Consider the following 23109-nt stretch of genomic DNA (forward strand, 5'->3'; position numbering starts at 1 on the left):
GTCATTGAAAAGGATTACATCTTATTTACATCTACTGGCTGAAGAGAATCTGTACAGACTTTCCTCTAATATTTCTTATAGCTGAGGGATCGTTACAATCGTACTCCATCTGGACAACCCTCTGAGACCTGCTACCTGTCACCTGCACTGATACACTGTAACAAACCATCAGCACTGCAGAGTGATTTGTGCTGCTGATGTGTTTAGCTCACCGAGGATTGTCTAGAGTCGATACAATGGCAACAAACCCTCAGCTATGAGAAGTATTAGATATGTTTGGGTTTTCAGGATTTTGATAGAAACAAGAATATTACCATTCACTGACAGCAAGCAGAGATATTACAATTGTAAGGAATTCCAGCATAAAAATATATTATAAAGTTGCAGAAATGCTGTCATACGAGGATTACAGGTGATACTCTGGGTTTCAGTTCCTCACTGATTATAACAGCTCTGCTTGCTGTCATTGAAAAAAAAAATGTTCCTGTTTACATCTAAAGGGTGAGGAGACTCTGAAAAGATGTAATGCTTCTTACAGCTGAGGGATTGTTACAATTGCATCCAGTCTCCACAAACCTATACACAGCAGCAGCACAAATCTCTGCAGTGCGGGTGGTTTGTTACAGTGTATCAGTGCAGGCAGCAGTCTGGAGTCCTCAGAGGGTTGTCAGTACTGGATACAATTGTAGCAAACACTTAGGCTGGGTTCACACGGGGCGGATTCTCGACGGAAATCTCGCGGTTTCCGCCGGGAGAACCGCTGCTTCAAAACCCGCTGTGGTTTTGAAGCGGCCCGGCCGCTCGCTCTTCCGCTGCGGCTGGTGCTCCCATAGAGGAGAGCGCGACCGCAGCGGAAAAAAAAAAAGAACATGCTGCGGCCGGCAAATCCGCGCCGCTGCGGCGGCTTCTGCCGGCTTTGCCGCAGCGGATTTGCCGTCCCGTGTCAGAAATCTCGTCAACATGGCTGGCTAATCCCGGGATTAGCGGATGCATGCGGATTTGCCGCGGTGAAATTCCGGACGGAATTTCCACGGCAAATCCGCCCCGTGTGAACCCAGGCTCCTTCACATCAGCAGTGGGGAGCAGGAAAATGGCAGCCCCTGGCGATGTTTGTGTTATGACAGAATAGAACGGCACCGAATGGACCCATAAATGGTACCAATAAAAACTACCGCTCGCCACGCAAAAAACGAGCCGCCATCCGGCCGCGTGGATGAAAAGATGACAAAGTTATCGCTTTTGAAAAGTGGAGATGAAAATCGCCAAAAAACTCATCTTGTCCTTAAAGGCAAAATAGGCAACGAAGGGGTTAAATCAAACTCTTCCACTGACAACAAGCAGAGGTCTTGATCGCAGCCCTGAGTCACGCGCTGGTTGGAAAGTCCGAAAGGAATGAAAGCGAAACTTGCAAGAAGAGCGAGGAGGAGGCAAACGAGAGACACAGCCGCAGTCAAGACACAGCTCACACCACTGACGGCTGCCTCACCACCAGACCTACCTGCAAGGGGTTAACCTCGCTGGAGATGGGGGGTCCCGGATATTCCTGTGTTCTCCTCTTCCTCATACTGGAGCTGAAGCCACAGCCAGGTAGGTGAGCGCCTCTACACTGATGTAGCAGAGCCGAGGCGGTCATGAAGGTGTTTCACTCACCAAGGTAAGGCTGGAGATCGATGGGAGACAACAAGTAACAGCATATCCCCGGCCGTAAGGGAAAACTCAGCTCTGCTACATCTGACAAACTCAGCTCTACGATGTTATTGTATAATGTGGTCTCTGCACTGCTGGAGGGGACCGGGTAAAAGAATCTACAGCCCAGACCGCGGCAGAAAGACGGGGATTTTGCTGCGGCTTCTAGGAAGTCATGCAGAAAGTTCCGCGGTGATTTCCTCCACGGCAATAATAGGGTCCCCAATAGTTACCCCAATAGTAATAGTGTCCCCAGTAGTAATTTTGACCCCCAAAGTTACCCTAATAGTAATAGTGTTCCCCACAGTGGTCCCAGTAGTAATAGTGACCTCCATAATGACAGCCCTCTAAAGACTCCAGACTGCTACCTGTCACCTGCACTGATACACTGTAACAAACCATCAGCGCCGCAAAGTATTAATAGTAATAGTGTTCCCCAATAGTGGCTCCAGTAATAATATTGCTCCCCACAGTGGTCCCAGTAGTAATAGTGACCTCCATAATGACACCACTAGTAATTCTGTCCTCTATAGTGGCCCCAGGAGTTATTATATTCAGCATAATGGCCACAGTAGTAACTGTGAACCCCATAGTGGCTCCAATCATAATAGTGCCTCCCATAGTGTCCCTAGTAGTAATAGCGTTCCCCATAGCAGCCCCAGTAGTAATTATGTCCCACATAACGGCCCCAGTAGTAATAGTAATCTCCATAGTGGCCCCAGTAGTAACTATGACCCCCATAGTAGCCCCAGTATTGATAGTGAACCCCATACTGGCCACAGCAGCAATGGGAACCCCCATAATGGTTCCAGTGGTAATAGTGCCTCCCATAGTGGCCCCAGGAGTAATTATGTCCACATAGTGGCCACAGTACTCTGACTCCCATTACGGTCCCAGTCATAATAGTGAATCCCATAGTGGCCACAATAGTAATAGGGATCTCCATAATGGCGCCAGTGGTAATAGGGGGCCCCAGTAGTAATTATGTCCCCAATAGTGGCCCCAGTAGTATTAGAGACCCCCATAATGACCCTAGTCATAATTGTGCCTCCCATAGTGGACCAAGTAGTAATAGTGAACCCCATAGTCACCCTGGTAGTAATAGGACATACTAGAGTGGCCCTAGCAGTAATAGGGTCTCCCATAGTGGCCCCAGTAGTAATAGTGACCTCCATAGTGGCCCTAATAATAACTGTGACACCCATAGTAACCCAAGTAGTAATAGGGACCCCCATAGTGTCTCCAGTGGTAATAGTGTCCTCGATAGTTGTTCCTGTAGTATTAGGGACCCCTATAATGACATCAGTAGTAATTTTGTCCCCCATAGTGGCCCCAGTAGTAATTTTGTCCCCCATAGTGGCCCCAGTAGTAATTTTGTCCCCCATAGTGGCTCCAGTAGTAATTTTGTCCCCCATAGCGGCCCCAGTAGTAATTTTCTCTGACCATGGTCACCCTAGTAGTAATAGGGACCCCCATATTGCTCCAGTAGTAATTTTGTCCCCCATAGTGGCCCCAGTAGTAATTTTGTCCCCCATAGTGGCCCCAGTAGTAATTTTGTCCCCCATAGTGGCTCCAGTAGTAATTTTGTCCCCCATAGTGGCCCCAGTAGTAATTTTGTCCCTCATAGTGGCTCCAGTAGTAATTTTGTCCCCCATAGTGGCCCCAGTAGTAATTTTCTCTGACCATGGTCGCCCTAGTAGTAATAGGGACCCCCATATTGCCCCAGTAGTACTTGCGTACTATATGACCTTGGTGGATTCTGGCCATATAGTACTCTGGGTTCTGGCTCTTATATTCATACAGGAAAGTTCCAATCGAGAAAGGGCTGCAGGCTCTAAAAAGGGGTGACTCAGTGTAGATAGAGCCATATTGGTTTCCACAAATCTCCTGCCCTGCAGTACTTCATCTTTCCTGTGGAGGTGCTGCAGTTAAATGAGCATTTATTCTGGGGGGTCTCTGCAAGCCTTCCCTACCCCTATAGTAAGAAGTCATGAAACCCCTTAAGAATTGGTTTTCTCTGCAGTTGTTGTGTAGAGGAGGACGTGGCCTACAAGCCGTGACCTGCACCTTGTATCGCTGTAAGGGGGTGAGCGCTGTGTACTTAGTGAGGAGGGACGCGCACAGCGTGGAGATATCTGGAGGCAGCACCGGCTTATTCTTGGCACCCGGTGGCACGCAGCCACCGCACTGGATAAATGTTATTTCTTACATCAGCTGCCACAGTGTGAGAAGAAGGTGTAATCGCAGCAGCAGCAGAGATCCTCCTGAAATCCTCTGTGCTGCTGGTGACCTTGTCTACTAGGCCTCATTCTCAGCCCCCCCATCCATCATGACTCTGTTCCTCTCGCGGGCAGACTTGTCCTTATTGGCATAGCTCTGTGAGTCGGTAGCTCGCTGCCCCCCAGGACTATGACTGTCCTGCTGCTTTATGATAATCAGATGTGACATTGCCCGGGCAGACACAGCTTCACCCTGAGCGCCATCATGGCATCAGTGAGCGGGTCGCTGCCACCTACAGGAGCAGCACCCTCCTCTGCTGAAATCCTCTCTGCAGTCAGATGCAGTGACAGCCTGGACAGCCAGTATTAACCCTCGGGGCCCCGCACCTTGTGGTATAGAGCTGCCAGCGGTGCGGCGTCCCATTACATACAATGCATGCCAGTCGGAGGAGCGGGCAGACTTGGCATCGTTAACCTGCCGTCTGCATGTTCTCCTGGTAACTGATGACGCGGCTCTCCTGATTGGCTGTGATGATTCCTTTCACCCACATTACATTCATTCCTGTGTGGTGAAGCGGCCGCCATCACTGACTGTATATAGAACTTGTAGGCCAATGGGACTGTATCCCACATGACAGGCTTAGATACACGGCTCAGCAAACAGTATCACACAGGATAGGATTAGATACACGGCTCAGCAGACAGTATCACACAGGATAGGATTAGATACACGGCTCAGCGGACAGTATCACACATGATAGGCTTACATACATAGCTCAGCAGACAGTATCCCACATGACAGGCTTAGATACACGGCTCAGCAGACAGTATCACACAGGATAGGATTAGATACACGGCTCAGCGGACAGTATCACACATGATAGGCTTACATACATAGCTCAGCAGACAGTATCCCACATGACAGGCTTAGATACACGGCTCAGCAAACAGTATCACACAGGATAGGATTAGATACACGGCTCAGCAGACAGTATCACACAGGATAGGATTAGATACACGGCTCAGCGGACAGTATCACACATGATAGGCTTACATACATAGCTCAGCAGACAGTATCCCACATGACAGGCTTAGATACACGGCTCAGCAGACAGTATCACACAGGATAGGATTAGATACACGGCTCAGCAGACAGTATCACACATGATAGGATTAGATACAGTGGCTCAGCAGACAGTATCACACATGATAGGATTAGATACAGTGGCTCAGCGGACAGTATCACACATGATAGGCTTACATACATAGCTCAGCAGACAGTATCACACATCACAGGATTAGATACACAGCTCAGCAGACAGTATCACACATCACAGGATTAGATACACAGCTTAGCAGACAGTATCACACAGGATAGGATTAGATACACAGCTCAGCAGACAGTATCACACATGATAGGATTAGATACACAGCTCAGCAGACAGTATCACACAGGATAGGATTAGATACACGGCTCAGCAGGCAGTATCACACAGGATAGGATTAGATACACAGCTCAGCAGACAGTAGCACATATGATAGGATTAAATACACAGCCCTGCAGACAGTATCAGACATCATAGGCTTAGATACACGGCTCAGCGGACAGTATCACACATGATAGGCTTAGATTCACAGCTCAGCAGACAGTATCACACAGGATAGGATTAGATACACAGCCCAGCAGACTGTATCACACAGGATAGGATTAGATACACAGCTCAGCCGACAGTATCACATATGATAGGCTTGGATACATGGCTCAGCAGACAGTATCACACATGATAGGCTTAGATTCACAGCTCAGCAGACAGTATCACACAGGATAGGATTAGATACACGGCTCAGCAGATAGTAGCACATATGATAGGATTAGATACACAGTTCAGCAGACAGTATCACACAAGATAGGATTAGATACACGGCCCTGCAGACAGTATCACACAGGATAGGATTAGATACACAGCCCAGCAGACTGTATCACACAGGATAGGATTAGATACACAGCTCAGCCGACAGTATCACACAGGATAGGATTAGATACACGGCTCAGCAGACAGTATCACACAGGATAGGATTAGATATACAACTCAGCAGACAGTATCACATATGATAGGCTTAGATACACAGCTCAGCAGACAGTATCACACAGGATAGGATTAGATACACAGCTCAGCAGACAGTATCACACAGGATAGGATTAGATACACAGCTCAGCAGACAGTATCACATATGATAGGCTTACATGCATAGGTCAGCAGACAATATCACACATGATAGGCTTGGATACACAGCTCAGCAGACAGTATCACACATGACAGGATTAGATACACAGCTCAGCAGACAGTATCACACAGGATAGGATTAGATACACGGCTCAGCAGACAGTATCACATATGATAGGCTTACATGCATAGGTCAGCAGACAGTATCACACAGGATAGGATTAGATATACGGCCCTGCAGACAGTATCACACAGGATAGGATTAGATACACAGCTCAGCAGACAGTATCACACAGGATAGGATTAGATACACAGCTCAGCCGACAGTATCACACAGGATAGGATTAGATACACGGCTCAGCAGACAGTATCACACAGGATAGGATTAGATATACAGCTCAGCAGACAGTATCACATATGATAGGCTTAGATACACGGCGCAGCAGACTGTATCACACAGGATAGGATTAGATACACGGCTCAGCAGACAGTATCACACAGGATAGGATTAGATATACAGCTCAGCAGACAGTATCACATATGATAGGCTTAGATACACAGCTCAGCAGACAGTATCACACAGGATAGGATTAGATACACAGCTCAGCAGACAGTATCACATATGATAGGCTTAGATACACAGCTCAGCAGACAGTATCACACAGGATAGGATTAGATACACAGCTCAGCAGACAGTATCACACAGGATAGGATTAGATACACAGCTCAGCAGACAGTATCACATATGATAGGCTTACATGCATAGGTCAGCAGACAGTATCACACAGGATAGGATTAGATATACAGCTCAGCAGACAGTATCACATATGATAGGCTTAGATACACGGCGCAGCAGACTGTATCACACAGGATAGGATTAGATACACAGCTCAGCAGACAGTATCACATATGATAGGCTTAGATACACAGCTCAGCAGACAGTATCACACAGGATAGGATTAGATACACAGCTCAGCAGACAGTATCACATATGATAGGCTTGGATACATGGCTCAGCAGACAGTATCACACAGGATAGGATTAGATACACAGCTCAGCAGACAGTATCACACAGGATAGGATTAGATACACAGCTCAGCAGACAGTAGCACACATTATAGGATTAGATACACAGCTCAGCAGACAGTATCACACAGAATAGGATTAGATACATGACTCAGCCGACAGTATCGCACCTCATAGGCATTGATACACGTCTCAGCAGACAGTATCTCACATGATAAGCTTAGATACACTGTTCAGCAAACAGTATTACACATCACAGGATTAGATACAGCGGCACAGCAGACAGTATCACACATGATAGGTTTGGATACACAGCTCAGCAGACAGTATAACACAAGATAGGATTAGATACACAGCTCAGCGGACAGTATAACACATGATAGGATTAGATACACAGCTCAGCGGACAGTATAACACATGATAGTATCAGCGTAGGATTAGTACACAGCTTAGTAGACAGTATCACACATGATAGGCTTAGATACACGGCTCAGCAGACAGCATCACACATGATAGGCTTGGATACATAGCTCAGCAGACAGTATCAGGCACAAGAGGATTAGATACACAGCTTAGAAGACAGTATAACATACGAAAGTATTATAAAAATGGCTCAGTAAACGGTATCATACGGATTATAATGGATTAGATACATACTCTAGAAGACTGTATCAGATATGAGAGGATTAGATTCACAGCTCAACAATCAATATTACACGTGAGACATTTGGATACATGGCTTAGTAGGCAGTACCAAACATAATATTATTAGGTACACAGCCCCGGAGACAGTATCAGACATGATAGGATTAGATACACAGCCTAGTAAACAGTATTACACAGGATAAAAATTAGATACACAGAAGAGTGTATCACATATGATAGGATTAGATACAGCAGATAGTAACACACATCACAGGATTAGATACAGCAAAGAGTATCACATATAGTAGGATTAGATACAGTACAATATATATGAAATCTCCAGGAGAGGTATCTGAGATGAGATACATGATGGTGGGAAGAGCTGATGGATGACAGAACACACAATGAAGAATGTAGATGGCCAGAAGCTCCCTGATGATGCAGGATTACGAGGCCGGTCCTCACCGACAGGCTTTATGTACTGAAGGATGAAAGAACCTCCCTCAGGGGTTACAGTCTCTGATTACAGCAGCAGTGGCCGGTCTGGAGCTACAAAGTGAGTTAAATGCACGATGGTGTGCGGTTGTCAATTGTACCACCGGGGCCACTAAGGGAGACACTATTCCTACTGGACTACTAAGCGGGGGTCACCGTGATTGTTGTGGCCACCAAAGGGGCACTATTACTATTGGGGCCACTGAGGGGAGCACAATTACTAATTAGGGCCACCAATAAACATATGTTGTAATAAGCCACGCCCCTAACTGCAACGCCAACAAGACCCTTTTTTTACTTTAGCTGGAATGTTTTTGTGACAAAGGTGGTAACCCTACTTACACGTGGTACTCACACTGGGGGTACCTGTGACTGGCACTGACAGGGGCATTGGGGACTGTCAAACTGTATGGGGTATCTAAAGTTGGGGTAGGGTGGGAGTACTTGAGAGATTCACTACGAAAGCTACCAGTGACTGGCCCTTATAGGAACTTTAGGGAGCATCTGAAGCTGATATCATCTGAAGCTTTAACTCTTTGGGGGCACCTGTGACTGCCACCCTGGTAGGGGCATTAGTGAGTGCTGTATTCTGAAGCTGAAACACTGAGGGTGGCATCTAGACCACTTTGAGGGTATCTATGGTTGGCACTGTGCAGGTTGCTTTTTTAGCTGAGGCAGTACTGGTGACTGTGTCTGAAACTGATAGGGATATCCATGGGGCAACCTGACCACTCAGGGGCGTAACTAAGGGCTAAGGGGCCCAGGTGCCAAAGTTCAGCTGGGCCCCCTCCTCTTCCTCCATCTCTACTTATATCCAGAGGCGTAACTTAAAGCAATAGGCCTTTCTTTTAAGCCACAAGGAGCCCCAAGACAAACTTAACCCGCCGCCACGGAAGATTCACCCCACTGAAGACTCAACTGTCGCTCTCACACTGGAACCATTCAGTACCCGGCTGTCTGTCATTCTGGCTGTCTATCTGTAGCTGGCCACCTTTGCTGCCACTTTCTTGGTCTCAGATCTGTGATGCATCCTAGGCCATCCCTGGGCCTTATCTCTAGTATTTGCCACAGCAGACTCTGTCTGTCAACACTTGGGCCAACTACTGAAGAAGCCTACCTGGCAGGGGACGCCTTAGGCAGATTTAGTATTAGACTTAAAGGGGTTTTATTATCGATGACCTTTCCTCGGGATACGTCATCAATAGTTGAGCGGCGGAGGTCCTCCACTCAGCATTCCTGACAATCATCTGATCCTCCGGCCCACTGTCAGTGCAGCTGAGCCAACATCCACATAGGGATCAGAGTCGAAAGTTTAATAGAAGGCATCCCTCCCTTTGAAATCAGTGGGAGTGATGCCTTCTATTACACTTCGGTCTCCGACCCCAATGCAAACATTCATCTTGGCTGCATGGACAGTGTGGAAAATCTGCAGATTGGTGGGGATCCTGAGTGGCGGATCCTCTCTGCTCAACCTATTCCGAGGGAAGGTCATCAATAGTAAATGCCTGAAAACCCCCTTTAACGCAGGGGAGTCCACACGGCTCATCAGCTTCATTGCTCTTCTTTGGACCATCACCAGAAAACGTTTTGCACAGGCCCAATCACAGACCTCTCCTGGTATCTTGTAACAGGTCGGCACATCGCGACGGACGGACCACGTATTTGCCTCTTTCGAAATATGTTCTAGCTCGGTCCACTCCACGTTCAGCAACATGGCAGCCCACGGGGGATTAGCTCGTTCCCTTCCGCCTGGACAATATCTGCTGCATCTCTCTGCCCTTCTGTTACTCGGCTCCAGCACTTGACAGTCATCCCAACGATTAGCGCTCATCTGCTTTCACACAGGAGCGATATTGGTTCAGAGAATGGCGGTACAAAGGGCTGGAGATCTCCCCCACCTACCTTCACTGTAAGTAGGCAGTTGTTCATAGATGCCTCTTTTTACGGGCCGATCGGCATCTGATTTTTATGCCACATAAACTGAACGCCGAACAATAACCGGACCAATTGGCATTCGTAGTTCAGTCACTGATAGCATTTAAGCGATTATCGTTCATTTTCATGGAATCCGGCGAGATTCCGTGTAGAAGGGCCCTCACACCGTCCTTGGCCATGCAGTAACAATAGTCTCAGTGTGAGTTGAGAATTGGCAGAGCCGAAGAGAAGAACAAGCCAGATGTCTGGCAGTAAGTTCACCGCAGCGGTAATGGACTCCGCCGGGGTTTCTTCTGTCGGGAACATAGATGATAGAATTATGTTTTATATCCGGAGCTTGTAACTCCGCGCTCTGAGGCCAGCGACTCCGGGATGAATCAGACGTCTCACAAGATGCTTAATATATTGTAGCCGCCAACAGACCCTCATGTAGCATCCAGGGACCTTCAGCGGTATAACGTGAAAGAAACGGAAATGGTGGCTGCTAATTGTGGCAAACTATCCACTGGCAGTGTTGAGAGCACTCTGCTGGCACTGCTGAGCGGGTACTGATAGCACTACTGAGAGCACTCTGTTGGCACTGCTGAGCGGGTACTGATAGCACTACTGAGAGAGTACTGATAGCACTACTGAGAGCACTCTGCTGGCACTGCTGAGAGAGTACTGATAGCATTACTGAGAGCACTCTGCTGGCACTGCTGAGAGAGTACTGATAGCACTACTGAGAGCACTCTGCTGGCACTGCTGAGAGAGTACTGATAGCACTACTGAGGGAACTCTGCTGGCACTACTGAGAGAGTACTGATAGCACTACTGAGAGCACTCTGCTGGCACTGCTGAGAGAGTACTGATAGCACTACTGAGAGCACTCTGCTGGCACTGCTGAGAGTACTGATAGCATTACTGAGAGCACTCTGCTGGCACTACTGAGAGAGTACTGATAACACTACTGAGAGCACTCTGTTGGCACTACTGAGAGAGTACTGATAGCACTACTGAGAGCACTCTGCTGGCACTGCTGAGAGAGTACTGATAGCACTACTGAGAGCACTCTGCTGGCACTGCTGAGAGAGTACTGATAACACTACTGAGAGCACTCTGTTGGCACTACTGAGAGAGTACTGATAGCCCTACTGAGAGCACTCTGCTGGCACTGCTGAGAGAGTACTGATAACACTACTGAGAGCACTCTGTTGGCACTACTGAGAGAGTACTGATAGCATTACTGAGAGCACTCTGCTGGCACTACTGAGAGAGTACTGAGAGCACTCTGCTGGCACTACTGAGAGAGTACTGATAGCATTACTGAGAGCACTCTGCTGGCACTACTGAGAGAGTACTGATAGCACTACTGAGAGCACTCTGCTGGCACTACTGACAGAGTACTGAGAGCACTCTGCTGGCACTACTGAGAGAGTACTGATAGTATTACTGAGAGCACTCTGTTGGCACTGCTGAGAGAGTACTGATAGCACTACTGAGAGCACTCTGCTGGCACTGCTGAGAGAGTACTGATAACACTACTGAGAGCACTCTGCTGGCACTGCTGAGAGAGTACTGATAGCACTACTGAGAGCACTCTGCTGGCACTGCTGAGAGAGTACTGATAGCACTACTGAGAGCACTCTGTTGGCACTGCTGAGCGGGTACTGATAGCACTACTGAGAGCACTCTGCTGGCACTGCTGAGAGTACTGATAGCACTACTGAGAGCACTCTGCTGGCACTGCTGAGAGAGTACTGATAGCACTACTGAGAGCACTCTGCTGGCACTGCTGAGAGTACTGATAGCACTACTGAGAGCACTCTGTTGGCACTGCTGAGAGAGTACTAATAGCACTACTGAGAGCACTCTACTGGCACTGCTGAGAGAGTACTGATAGCACTACTGAGAGCACTCTGTTGGCACTGCTGAGAGAGTACTGATAGCACTACTGAGAGCACTCTGCTGGCACTACTGAGAGAGTACTGAGAGCACTCTGCTGGCACTGCTGAGAGAGTACTGATAGCATTACTGAGAGCACTCTGTTGGCAAGGCTGAGCGGGTACTGATAGCACTATTGAGAGCACTCTGCTGGCACTGCTGAGAGAATACTGATAGCACTACTGAGAGCACTCTGCTGGCGCTACTGAGAGAGTACTGATAACAGTACTGAGAGCACTCTGCTGGCACTGCTGAGAGAGTACTGATAACAGTACTGAGAGCACTCTGTTGGCACTGCTGAGAGAATACTGATAGCACTACTGAGAGCACTCTGTTGGCACTGCTGAGAGAGTACTGATAGCACTACTGAGAGCACTCTGTTGGCACTGCTGAGAGAGTACTGATAGCACTACTGAGAGCACTCTGTTGGCACTGCTGAGAGAGTACTGATAGCACTACTGAGAGCACTCTGCTAGCACTGCTGAGAGTACTGATAGCACTACTGAGAGCACTCTGCTGGCACTGCTAAGAGAGTACTGATAGCACTACTGAGAGCACTCTGCTGGCACTGCTGAGAGAGTATTGATAGCACTACTGAGAGCCCTCTGCTAGCACTGCTGAGAGTACTGATAGCACTACTGAGAGCACTCTGCTGGCACTGCTGACAGAGTACTGATAGCACTACTGAGAACACTCTGCTGGCACTGCTGAGAGAGTACTGATAGCACTACTGAGAGCACTCTGCTGGCACTACTGAGAGAGTACTGATAGCACTACTGAGAGCACTCTGCTGGCACTGCTGAGAGAGTACTGATAGCACTACTGAGAGCACTCTGCTGGCACTGCTGAGAGTACTGATAGCACTACTGAGAGCACTCTGCTGGCACTACTGAGAGAGTACTGATAGCACTACTGAGAGCACTCTGCTGGCACTACTGAGAGAGTACTGATAGCACTACTGAGAGAACTCTGCTGGCACTGCTGAGAGAGTACTGATAGCACTACTGAGAGCACTCTGCTGGCACTGCTGAGAGAGTACTGATAGCACTACTGAGAGCACTCTGCTGGCACTGCTGAGAGAGTACTGATAGCACTACTGAGAGCACTCTGCTGGCACTCTTGAGATCACTCTATTAGCAGTGTTAATTGCGCTCTGTTGGCACTGTTGGGAGGACTGATGGCACTATTGTGGCCACTGTATTAACACTATTAAGAGCCCTCTTGAAAACACTGTACTGGCACTACTAAGAGCACTTTTCTGGCACTGTTGAAAGCACTGATGGCACAATTGAGATCACTCTTCTAGCAGTGTTAGGAGTATTCTGTTGGCACTGTGGAGAGTACTGTACTTACAATGTTAATAGCACTCTGGTGGTACTACCAAAAGCACTCTGTTGGCACTGTTAATAGCACTGATGGCATCATTGAGAGCACACTGTTGGCACCGCTGAGAGCACTCTACTATCAATGTTTAGAACATTCTGTTGACACAGCTAAGATGGCACCATTGAGATTACTCTACTGGCACTGTTAAAAGCACTCTACTGGTACTACTGAGAACAATCTGTTATCAATATTGAGATCACTCTACTGCCACTGTTGAGATCACTCTACTGCCACTGTTGAGATCACTCTACTGGTACTGTTGAGAGCACTCTGTTGGCACTGTTCAGAGAACTAATGACAATATTGAGAGCACTCTATTGGCACTGTTGAAAGCACTCTACTGGTACTACTGAGAGTATTCTGTTATCACTGTTGAGATCCCTCTACTTGCACTGTTGAGAGCACTCTGTTGGCACAGCTAAGATCACTCTATTGACGCTCTGTTGACCCTTTTTAGGGCACTCTGATAGGACTTAACTGTGTATATGCTGAATATTGTTACTTCGGATGGTCTTCACTAGTGTTCCAACTTATTTTTTTTTCTACAGACCTAACATTGGAATTGCCCCACAATTGGTTTTTTGGACCATCCATCTTTTTACAGGATACAATGCCCTGGTCCACTCACAGCTTTAGTAGGACTTCAAGAGGGTCTATCACCTGGTATTGTCTGTATATTAGTGGGTACATGGACAACTATAAAGCTGTCATAAAGGAAAAATGCTCTGCATGCCTTCACTACTGGTCAGGCAAGAAGAACCACCTGATCATCTCATGGATGGATGACAGTTAGCTGGTCAGATGATGCCTCGCTAGTATTTTTTATACACCGTGCTGATCTTGTAGACTCTATAGTCGAGAGTTTAGGAGACACTCAATGGCTACTATTGTACCATTTACAAAATTTTTACACCACCTGGTTGGTAAAACGATGGTTCATTGGGTATCCGGGCAACACTGATGACCAGTGTCTGAGTATGATCATGATCAGTTTTTATCTTCTGCTCATGCTTCTAAAGTTTCCAAAATCATCCGGTGTAGAGTATCTTTCGACTTGGTGACCCATCACAACTCCATGTGAAACATCCCCGCTGATATGTCTTCAGTCTATTGAGGGTTTCACATCTGGACAACATCTGCACATAATCACAGAAGCGGGGATCTGGAATGTGATACAATAAGGAAGGTTTGCCAGATGTTTTCTAGCGTGTGGGGGCTACAGATACTCTAAGGACTTGTTCACATCCGTGTCGGAGCCTCAGTCGCAGATTTCCAATACAATTCAGATGAAACAATGCTGTACGCAGCGCTATTTTATCCTGAAAAATGTTAGCGGACATCCCATTATAGTCAGCTGGGTCGGTCCGGTATGTGTAAGATTCGGCACTTCCAGTTTTACTGCTGTTCAGCTCCTAGGGGAAAGCCGAACAATTGGAACTACATAGTGGCAGCATGAATGAGCCCCAAGAGTGGGTTCATTGCATATCTAACCTCTGGGGTCATCATACGTGTTACACCGGGCATGAGGCATCTGAAATAATTCAACTGCATTGTTGTGGGGCTGCCATGCTTGGTCCTCCGAACCATCTGCCACAGGAGGTATGAAAGCTAAAGGGGTATTCCGGTTAGTGGATGAAATTACTAATTTTCACCTATACACTGCATGGGTGAAAAATGATAGATCAGTGAGTTCAACCGCTGGGACCCCCACTAATCTCGAGAATGAGGGGACCTGTGTTCCCCATATTTTACAAGGCTCGATTGCCTCTTCCTATTTCCCTATTTCAGATTCTGGTAGTAGCGACTTCCATAGCAACTGCAGCATGGAAGCAGATGACATGGGGAGGGGCTCTTTCTGTTACCCATTGGCACCCTACAGTGCGATGGCCAAGTACTAGTGGGTTCCCATGGCAGTCGGTAGCCTGACAAAGACCTCCATTTCTGCCATTTAACTCAGCCTATTGAACTTCCCCTCTGGCAGAGTCTAATGGACAGATGTCATACTAAATGTAGAATGTAGTACTTAAGTAATGCAGTGTATTATCACAGTGGTCGAACAATCACATCTTTAAGTTTCCTTGAGGGGCTAAAAAGTAGCATTTCAATAAAATTTAACTTTAAAAAAAAATTCAGTTTTTCCCCACAAAAACCCTTTTTAAATTGGATAAAATACCTAAAAATTTTAAAAAAACCAACACATAAATAATAGGTATTACCGTGTTTGTGACGACCCAAACAATGAAACTATAACATCCATTTATCGCACATGGTGAACGCTGCAAAAATACCTTTAAAAAAAACTAACCCCAGAGTTGCTATTTTTCTTTCGTTTACCTCCCAAAAAACGCAATAAAAAGCGATCCGAGAATCACGTGTACCTCAGATGGTACCAATAAAAACTACAACTCGCAAAAAACACGCCCCACGGAGCTCCGGGAATATAACAATCTTCTGGGTCTTGGAATGCGGCGAGGCAGTCACTTGTTATTCTTTAAAAATGCCTGTTTATTGTGCAAAAGTAGTAAAAGCTGAAAAAAATCCCTATAAAGTTGTTATCGCAGTAATCGTGGTGGTCAGATAAAAAAATTATCAGGTTCATTTCCCTGCATGGTGAACGCTGTGAAACCCCAGAACAAGGGCGAAATTTTTGGAAATTTTTTCTAGCTCTCCCCCCAAAAATGTAATAAAACACATTAGATGGACCCCGGAATGCCGCCATTAAAATATACAAGTGGCCCAAAAAACAAGCATCATGTGACTGCGTCAGCGGCTCATGGCAAAAATAGGCCGGTCACCGGGGGGTAAAGAAATCCCAGCATCTTATTCTGGCAGGCATAAAAAACGGACACACGCAGGGCGTACGGATGATACGGGACACACAGTCTGTCTTCACACACTGGAATCGGACATACCAGGCGGAAAACTCTGAGTGAAGATCGTGAAGGCGCCGCTATAACAGCCATCTTTAGCGCTACTGCGCTGTCTGGATGAGCGCGACTACCGCATCAGCTGGGGCTGGCTTATGAGAACGTGGTGGCCCGCTCCCTTTAAGCCTTTCCTGTTATTTATCTAATTAAGGGTTTCGGTGACTCATAGAACATTCCGCAGTGACAGGACTATAATGGCACAGAGGTACTCATGGCTAATCATTAATGAGGACGTCAGACCTTCGCTGTGTTAGTCATGCGGAGGAGAGGAATATCTTTCGACATTTCCCCTGGGAAGCACCAAACACTCCCAAGGCGTCACATGTAACAAGTCTCTGCAGTTTGCACCCGTCTTCCATCATCTAGAGGCTATTGGCCGCGTGCGGTGGGCACATACGTATACAGCGGCAGACAAGACTTTAGCTATATATTGTCAGACACAAGGGCTGACCTGACGGCCGCCAGTTTGTAAGGGGGATGTAGGCTGGGGGGCTATCACTCCCCTTAGGTCAGCCGGGCCAGATGATATTATACTTCTGTGTGATAGCATCTTGTGGAGCTATATGAATCCTCCTCCTGGCTCTGTCTCCTCCCCTGTGATGTTCAACCCATCGGCACCCAATTGCTTAATTCTGCTACTGTATTCATGTTATCAGCTTGGTTCTGCCGCTGTATTCATGTTAGGAGATTGGTGCTGGTGCTGTATGTATGTTATGAAATTGTATGTATGTACCGAGCTTGGTTCTGGTGCTGTATTTATTTTATCAGCTTAGTTATGCTGCTGTATTTAGGTACTGAGGTTAGCTCTGGTGCTGCATTTATGTCATGAGCTTGGTTCTGCTGCTGTATTCATAAACTGAGCTTGGTTCTGTTGCCGTATTTATGTTATGAGCACTGGTGTAACTATAGGGGATGCGGTTACACCCGGACCCAGGAGCCTTAGGGGCCCATAAGGACTCTCTTCTCCATATAGGGAGCCCAGTACTATGAAAAGAGATGAGTGAGCACGCTCGGTAAGGTCAGTTACTTGAGCGAGCCCAGCGAGGGGCGGGGGAGAGCCCCCCGCTCCCCCCCCCCGCCGCCCCCACCCCCCCGAGAATGCTCAGAGGGTAAGGCAGTTACTCGAGATGAGCGAGGCTCACTCGAGTAACTGACCTTACCGAGCGTGCTCACTCATCTCTAACTATGAATAAAGCATTATAGTTGAGGCCCCCATTAGAGATTTTTCATTGGGGCCCAGAAGCTTCAAGTTACGCCTCTGGTTAGGAGCATAGTTTTGGTGCTGTATTTATGTTACAAGCTTGGTTCTGTTGCTGGATTTATGTTATGTGCAATGTTCTAGTGCTGCATTTATGTTATGAGCTTGGTTCTTGTGTTGTATTTATGTGATGACCTTGATATAGAGCTGTATTTATGTTAAGAGATTGGTTCTGATGCTGTATTTATGTTATGAGCTTGGTGCTGTGGCTGTATTTATGTTATGAGCTTGGTGCTGTGGCTGTATTTATGTTATGAGCTTAGTTTTGGTGCTGTAGTTATGTTATGAGCTTAGTTCTGGGGTTGCAGTTATCTTATGAGCTTGGTTCTGGTGCTGTATTTATTCACTGAGCTGTTGTGGTTTATAGTGTGCTGCTACCCTGCTGCTTTCTCTACAAGCAGAATACAGGTAGACTATCACTGTAATATATATCATTTTTTCCTTATCTCAGAGGGGCAAGTAAAATTCTGTCCAGGGTGTCATCTATCCTACGGCCAACACTGAGTACATAGTGTCCCTGGTGCATGCCTTCACACTCAAAGTGATGCCAACCTTTAAAGGGATAGTGGTCCAGAATTCTGACCTAATATTTGTACATTTTACTTGATTTTTTCCAGTACAGTTGCACTAAACATAGTAAAAGAGTGTATAAAGTAGGACTCTTAAGCCCCTTTTACACGGGCCGACAGTCGTTTCAGCGACTCACGAGCGCTGGCGTCACCACTAAGGTCGTTGGCGCTCGTGCCGAGCATTCAAACAGAAAGTCCTGCTGGTGGCTTGCGGTCTTCTCGTCTGCTTCTCGCTCAGCGCTTCCTATGCGGGGGGGGGGGCTTTCATACAGCAGGCGAAGCCAGCAAGTGCTAACGAGGTTGTGTAAGATGACAGAAAAGTCAGCTTAAACGACCGCTAACGACAAGTGAGAGATAGTTTCACTTTCACACGTAGCGATTATCGTTCAATTTTGCTTGTTGGAATGAATTTAGAGCGATAATCATTGCATGTAAAAGGGCCTTCACTCTTCATCCTCACGCTTGATCATTCCATGTTACTGTATAGATTGACTTCATTGTCCTGATGGACTGTCTCTTGTCTTTTCTCAGGTGTCTCACAAGGGGCCCATCTCTTAAAACTTTGTCAAGAATGTAACTTCCTGAAGAAAGATGATGTGACGCCAAATTTCTATGAGATTCTGATTAAAAGGGCCAATTATACCATCTGCCCCAACAACGTCATCAAGTAAGGAAGATATCTGTTTATACGGCGGTTCTGCGTCCCTTCAACAGTAGGAAACCTTTATTGTGGAGTGGAGCCCAAATTCCCAGTATAGTCACAGAGTTAAGGGGGTATCCCACCTCGTACACTAATACCATACCCACACGATAGGTCATAAATATCTGATAGATGCAGGTCCCACCAATGGGATCCTCTTCTAACCCCAAAATAGAGGTCCCCCAACCCTGTCCCAGCTCACACCACTCCCCCTGTGATCACCAGTGGCCATGATTACAGAGACGACTACACTGGTTGTGCTTCGTTGTTTTTGTAACTCTCTTCACCTCTATGGGACTTACAAAAACAGTGTAGAGCCGGTGTAGTCCCTGCAGGTGGTAGCCACTACACACAGGCTGGTATTCCCATTTCAGACATGTTTGGCTCAGATGAAAATACCCTCTTAATTAAAAAAATTCTGACTGCCTACAACAACCTCTAGGGGGAGCTCACTGCATATCAGTATCACATTTAGTCAAACAGCACACAGTAAGTTTCTTCTAGTGGTGGCTGTATACAGAGGGATTAATATCATGGTGAAGATCATTTCTTGTCTGTGCCCCATCATGGTAAGGAGCATCTCTTATCCATGTCCACATCATGGTGAGGAGCACCACTTGTCTATGTCTCCATGAAAGGTGGCATCACCCCCTGCCTATACCCCCATCAAGGTTAGGAGCATCTCTCAGACTCACTTCTTGTCTATGCCTCCTATCTTAGTGAGGAGCATCTCTTGTTTATACCTCCGTCATGGTTAGAAATACTCCCTCTATGCTGCCATTAGGGTTAGCAGCACCTCTAGTACCCTGATCATTGTGAGGAGCACCTCTTGTCTTTGCCCCCACCATCGTATATTGGTTGCATCATACTGTCTACTTAATGTCATCACTTTTTATTTTCTTCACATTTCCAGATTTGTTCTTCCTAAAGCAATTTACTGTGGCATTAGATTGGAATCATGGGTGGACGAAGTCACCAACCGCATTGACCAGGGTGAGATTTCCTATCTACTGTGAGCAGCAAGACAATTTAGATTAGTCAGACAGACAGACACAGTCATTCTCAAAAACAATGCCGCCCGTAGAAGTTGTCTGATGGAACTTTCTCTGTGTGATAGTAACGCTAATATAAGTAAGAGATTACCATATCAGAGCAAAAAGATCATTAATTGTGGAGAGCCAACCCCTTGTAGGGAGGCTCTAGTACCCTGTTGTACTACCTCTAGCTTGGATACAAGATGCAATACAGGCAGGCTTGGAGGCTCTAGTACCCTGTTGTACCACCTCTAGCTTGGATACAAGATGTGATACGGGGGGCATGGAGGCTCTAGTACCCTGTTGTACCACCTCTAGCTTGGATACAAGATGCAATACAGGCAGGCTTGGAGGCTCTAGTACCCTGTTGTACTACCTCTAGCTTGGATACAAGGTGTGATACAGGTGGACATGGAGACTCTAGTAACTTGTTTTACCACCTCTAGCTTGGATACAAGATGTGATATGGCTGGGCATGGAGGTTCTAGTACCCTGTTGTACCACCTCTAGCTTGGATACAAGATGTGATACGGGCAGGCATAAAGGCTCTAGTACCCTATTGTTCCACCTCTAGCTTGAATACAAGATGTGATATGGTCCAGTTTAGTTGTTCACGACACCACAGAAAAAGGAGGCAAAGGTGGGTGCCAAAGGCCATACGTGTAATGGGCACCGTGAGACCAATTGTCCTTCAGTCAAGCACTTAGAAATGGTTCTGACAGACACAGATGATTGTAACGATGGCGCCACCTGTCTCTAGATGGTGGACAACAAAACATTTGGAGCTTCTCATGCTTGTTGGATGATCAGAAAATCCTCTCTACTAGTGGTCTGTCTGGGGCGTTCTGAGCCCGGTCGCCTTGTGTGTCCTCACACATCCACTGGTCCCAACACCTCCTAACAGTCTGGACAGAACGGCCCGTTGGGGAACAATTCATCGATACGACCATCCAGCTTCTCACATCCCAATTTTGCGCCCCTCTCAGACTCTGGTAACGGGGTGAAATCTCTTCTCTGTGTCGTAGAGGCGTCTAGTGGTCAACAAACTCTACACACGCAGAAGAAGAGGTCACTACACACAAGGAACTTCCGAGAGCCTTTTATAGGCCGGGGGGGGGAACCACTTTTAGGGCCTCAGGTGAAAAGACCGTTCATCTAATCACCACAACTCTCATAATTTACATATCCACCTGAGATGGAACTACATGACGATATTTGCAGCAAAACGGCAACTTCTTCTGGGGATAGATTTTTTTTTTTACAAGGAGGACAGGATAGATAGATAGATAGATAGATAATCACTTCTAATAATCTTGGTCTTCTCTTTGCAGGTAGAAACACTGGTCTACAGCCAGTTGAGAACCAGCAAGATTTTTCCAAAGGTTCCAAGGACAAGCCACCAACAACCACCCAAGAACCAACAACATCCACAGCCAGAATAGTTCCCTCCCTAAGACTGTCCACACAGACTTGGAAAGGAGGAACAGCAAAGCCATCAGAGACTACTACAGAGAAGCTTCGTACCACACCGGACATCCAAGAGATCACCATAGGTCTCACCACCATGGCACCAAACCCAGATCACAATAATGGCCTACTGCATGGTAAGGAAGTTGGCCTTAGGCCGGCTGCACACGGCCATGGCAGGCTCCGCCGCGGAATTCCTCGGCGGAGCCCGTCACGGTGCCCCCCAGAGACCCCAATACTTACCTCCGGATCCGGAGTCCCACGTCCCGCATGACGCTTCGGCGCGCATGCGCAATAGAGCACGTGACGCGCTGGCTGCGTCATATGACACGGCTGGCAGTAGGCGGAAAGGCGGTTTCACGCTATCTTCCGCTGTGCTACAGCGGAAGATAGCGTGAACGGATGGCTTCCATTGACTGTAATGGAAGCCATCTGCGCGTACACCCGCGGCAAATAGAGCATGCCACGGGTGATTTTACGGTGCGGAATTCCGCTGTGGAATAGAATAATTCAATAGAAACTAATAGCTGCAAGCAACGCGGTGGAAATCCGTCCGTGGGAAGGAGGCCTTAGACAGCAGGGTAGACAAGGATTCCAGAGTGCAACTGGTGATATTACAACAAACATATTGATAAAATAGCTGAGTACCAAAAGCTGAGTATGACATGATGGGTGGTATTATCTTCATGGGGGTGGAAGGTGGTGTGCGGGCTTCTCCGCATCCTCAAAAATTGGCCAACATCAATTACTTGTTCTTTGATGTCTAAACTTGTCTCCATCTAATACGCCACAGTTATATTTCTTCCTCTTCTCTTCAAGGTAATGAACCTCCAATAAAAGAAGATGACCAAAAGAGCAAAATGAAACAAATGACTATAGCCGTTATATCATTAATATTAATTGTCTTGGTATTGACAGCTGTTGGAGTATATGTTTGGTGCCAGAGGATGAGGTTTACTAAATGTAAGACACACTGCACAGAAGAAACTGTGAAGTACCAACCAACACCTTCAGAAGAACAAATCTGATAGAGTCAGGACCATGAAGGCCATGGACCAAATTGCCAGTTGGATCTGCTTGCACTGATTTTCTCTTGCTCATTTTTCCCACTATTTATAGGAAATTTGTGCGCAGTATGTTGGGATGGACAGTTAGCACAAAATCCGGTGTGAGGTTTTTGCAGCAGTAGCTCTCTTTGTCTCTAGCACAGCAGTAAGTCTCAGCACAATCGTGTAATTTGTATAGCGCCAACTTATTCCACAGCGCTTTCAGGTAAACTCGGTTTATTACCTGAGACAAAAGTAGAAAAAGCAGCAGCACTTCCCTGTGTAACACCACTGGTGCGAGGTATTCGTTTAGATGCAAAATCCAGAAAAGGAACCGGACTCCCAAGGTTCCAAACCACAGGATAAAGACCCATGTGAGGTCAATACGTGGCTTGTGCATCCCCTCCTATCATGGACGATTAAAGGAACTTCTTTTATATACTGCTGCTGCCCAGCTGTGATTTATTTGATACCTGCGGTTTATTACCTGAGTCAACCTTCAGCCGGCTACCTGATTGAACCTAAAACCTTCAGGTCGTGAGCGAGAGCATACTGCTGCCTTAACAGC

At 46.9% G+C, this 23109-nt stretch overlaps 1 protein-coding gene across 1 annotated transcript; it reads left to right on the top strand.

The window, feature by feature from the left end:
* Positions 1-1340: 1340 nt before the first annotated feature.
* Positions 1341-22985, top strand: LOC136612978 (uncharacterized). The gene is made up of 5 exons (XM_066593759.1): positions 1341-1587; positions 18826-18961; positions 19908-19987; positions 21360-21632; positions 22315-22985. The coding sequence occupies exons 1-5, from the start codon at positions 1524-1526 to the stop codon at positions 22521-22523; spliced, it is 762 nt and encodes a 253-aa protein (XP_066449856.1). The 5' UTR covers positions 1341-1523; the 3' UTR covers positions 22524-22985.
* Positions 22986-23109: the final 124 nt, after the last annotated feature.

This window comes from Eleutherodactylus coqui, chromosome 2, assembly GCF_035609145.1.
Source record: "Eleutherodactylus coqui strain aEleCoq1 chromosome 2, aEleCoq1.hap1, whole genome shotgun sequence".
NCBI classification, from domain to species: domain Eukaryota; kingdom Metazoa; phylum Chordata; class Amphibia; order Anura; family Eleutherodactylidae; genus Eleutherodactylus; species Eleutherodactylus coqui.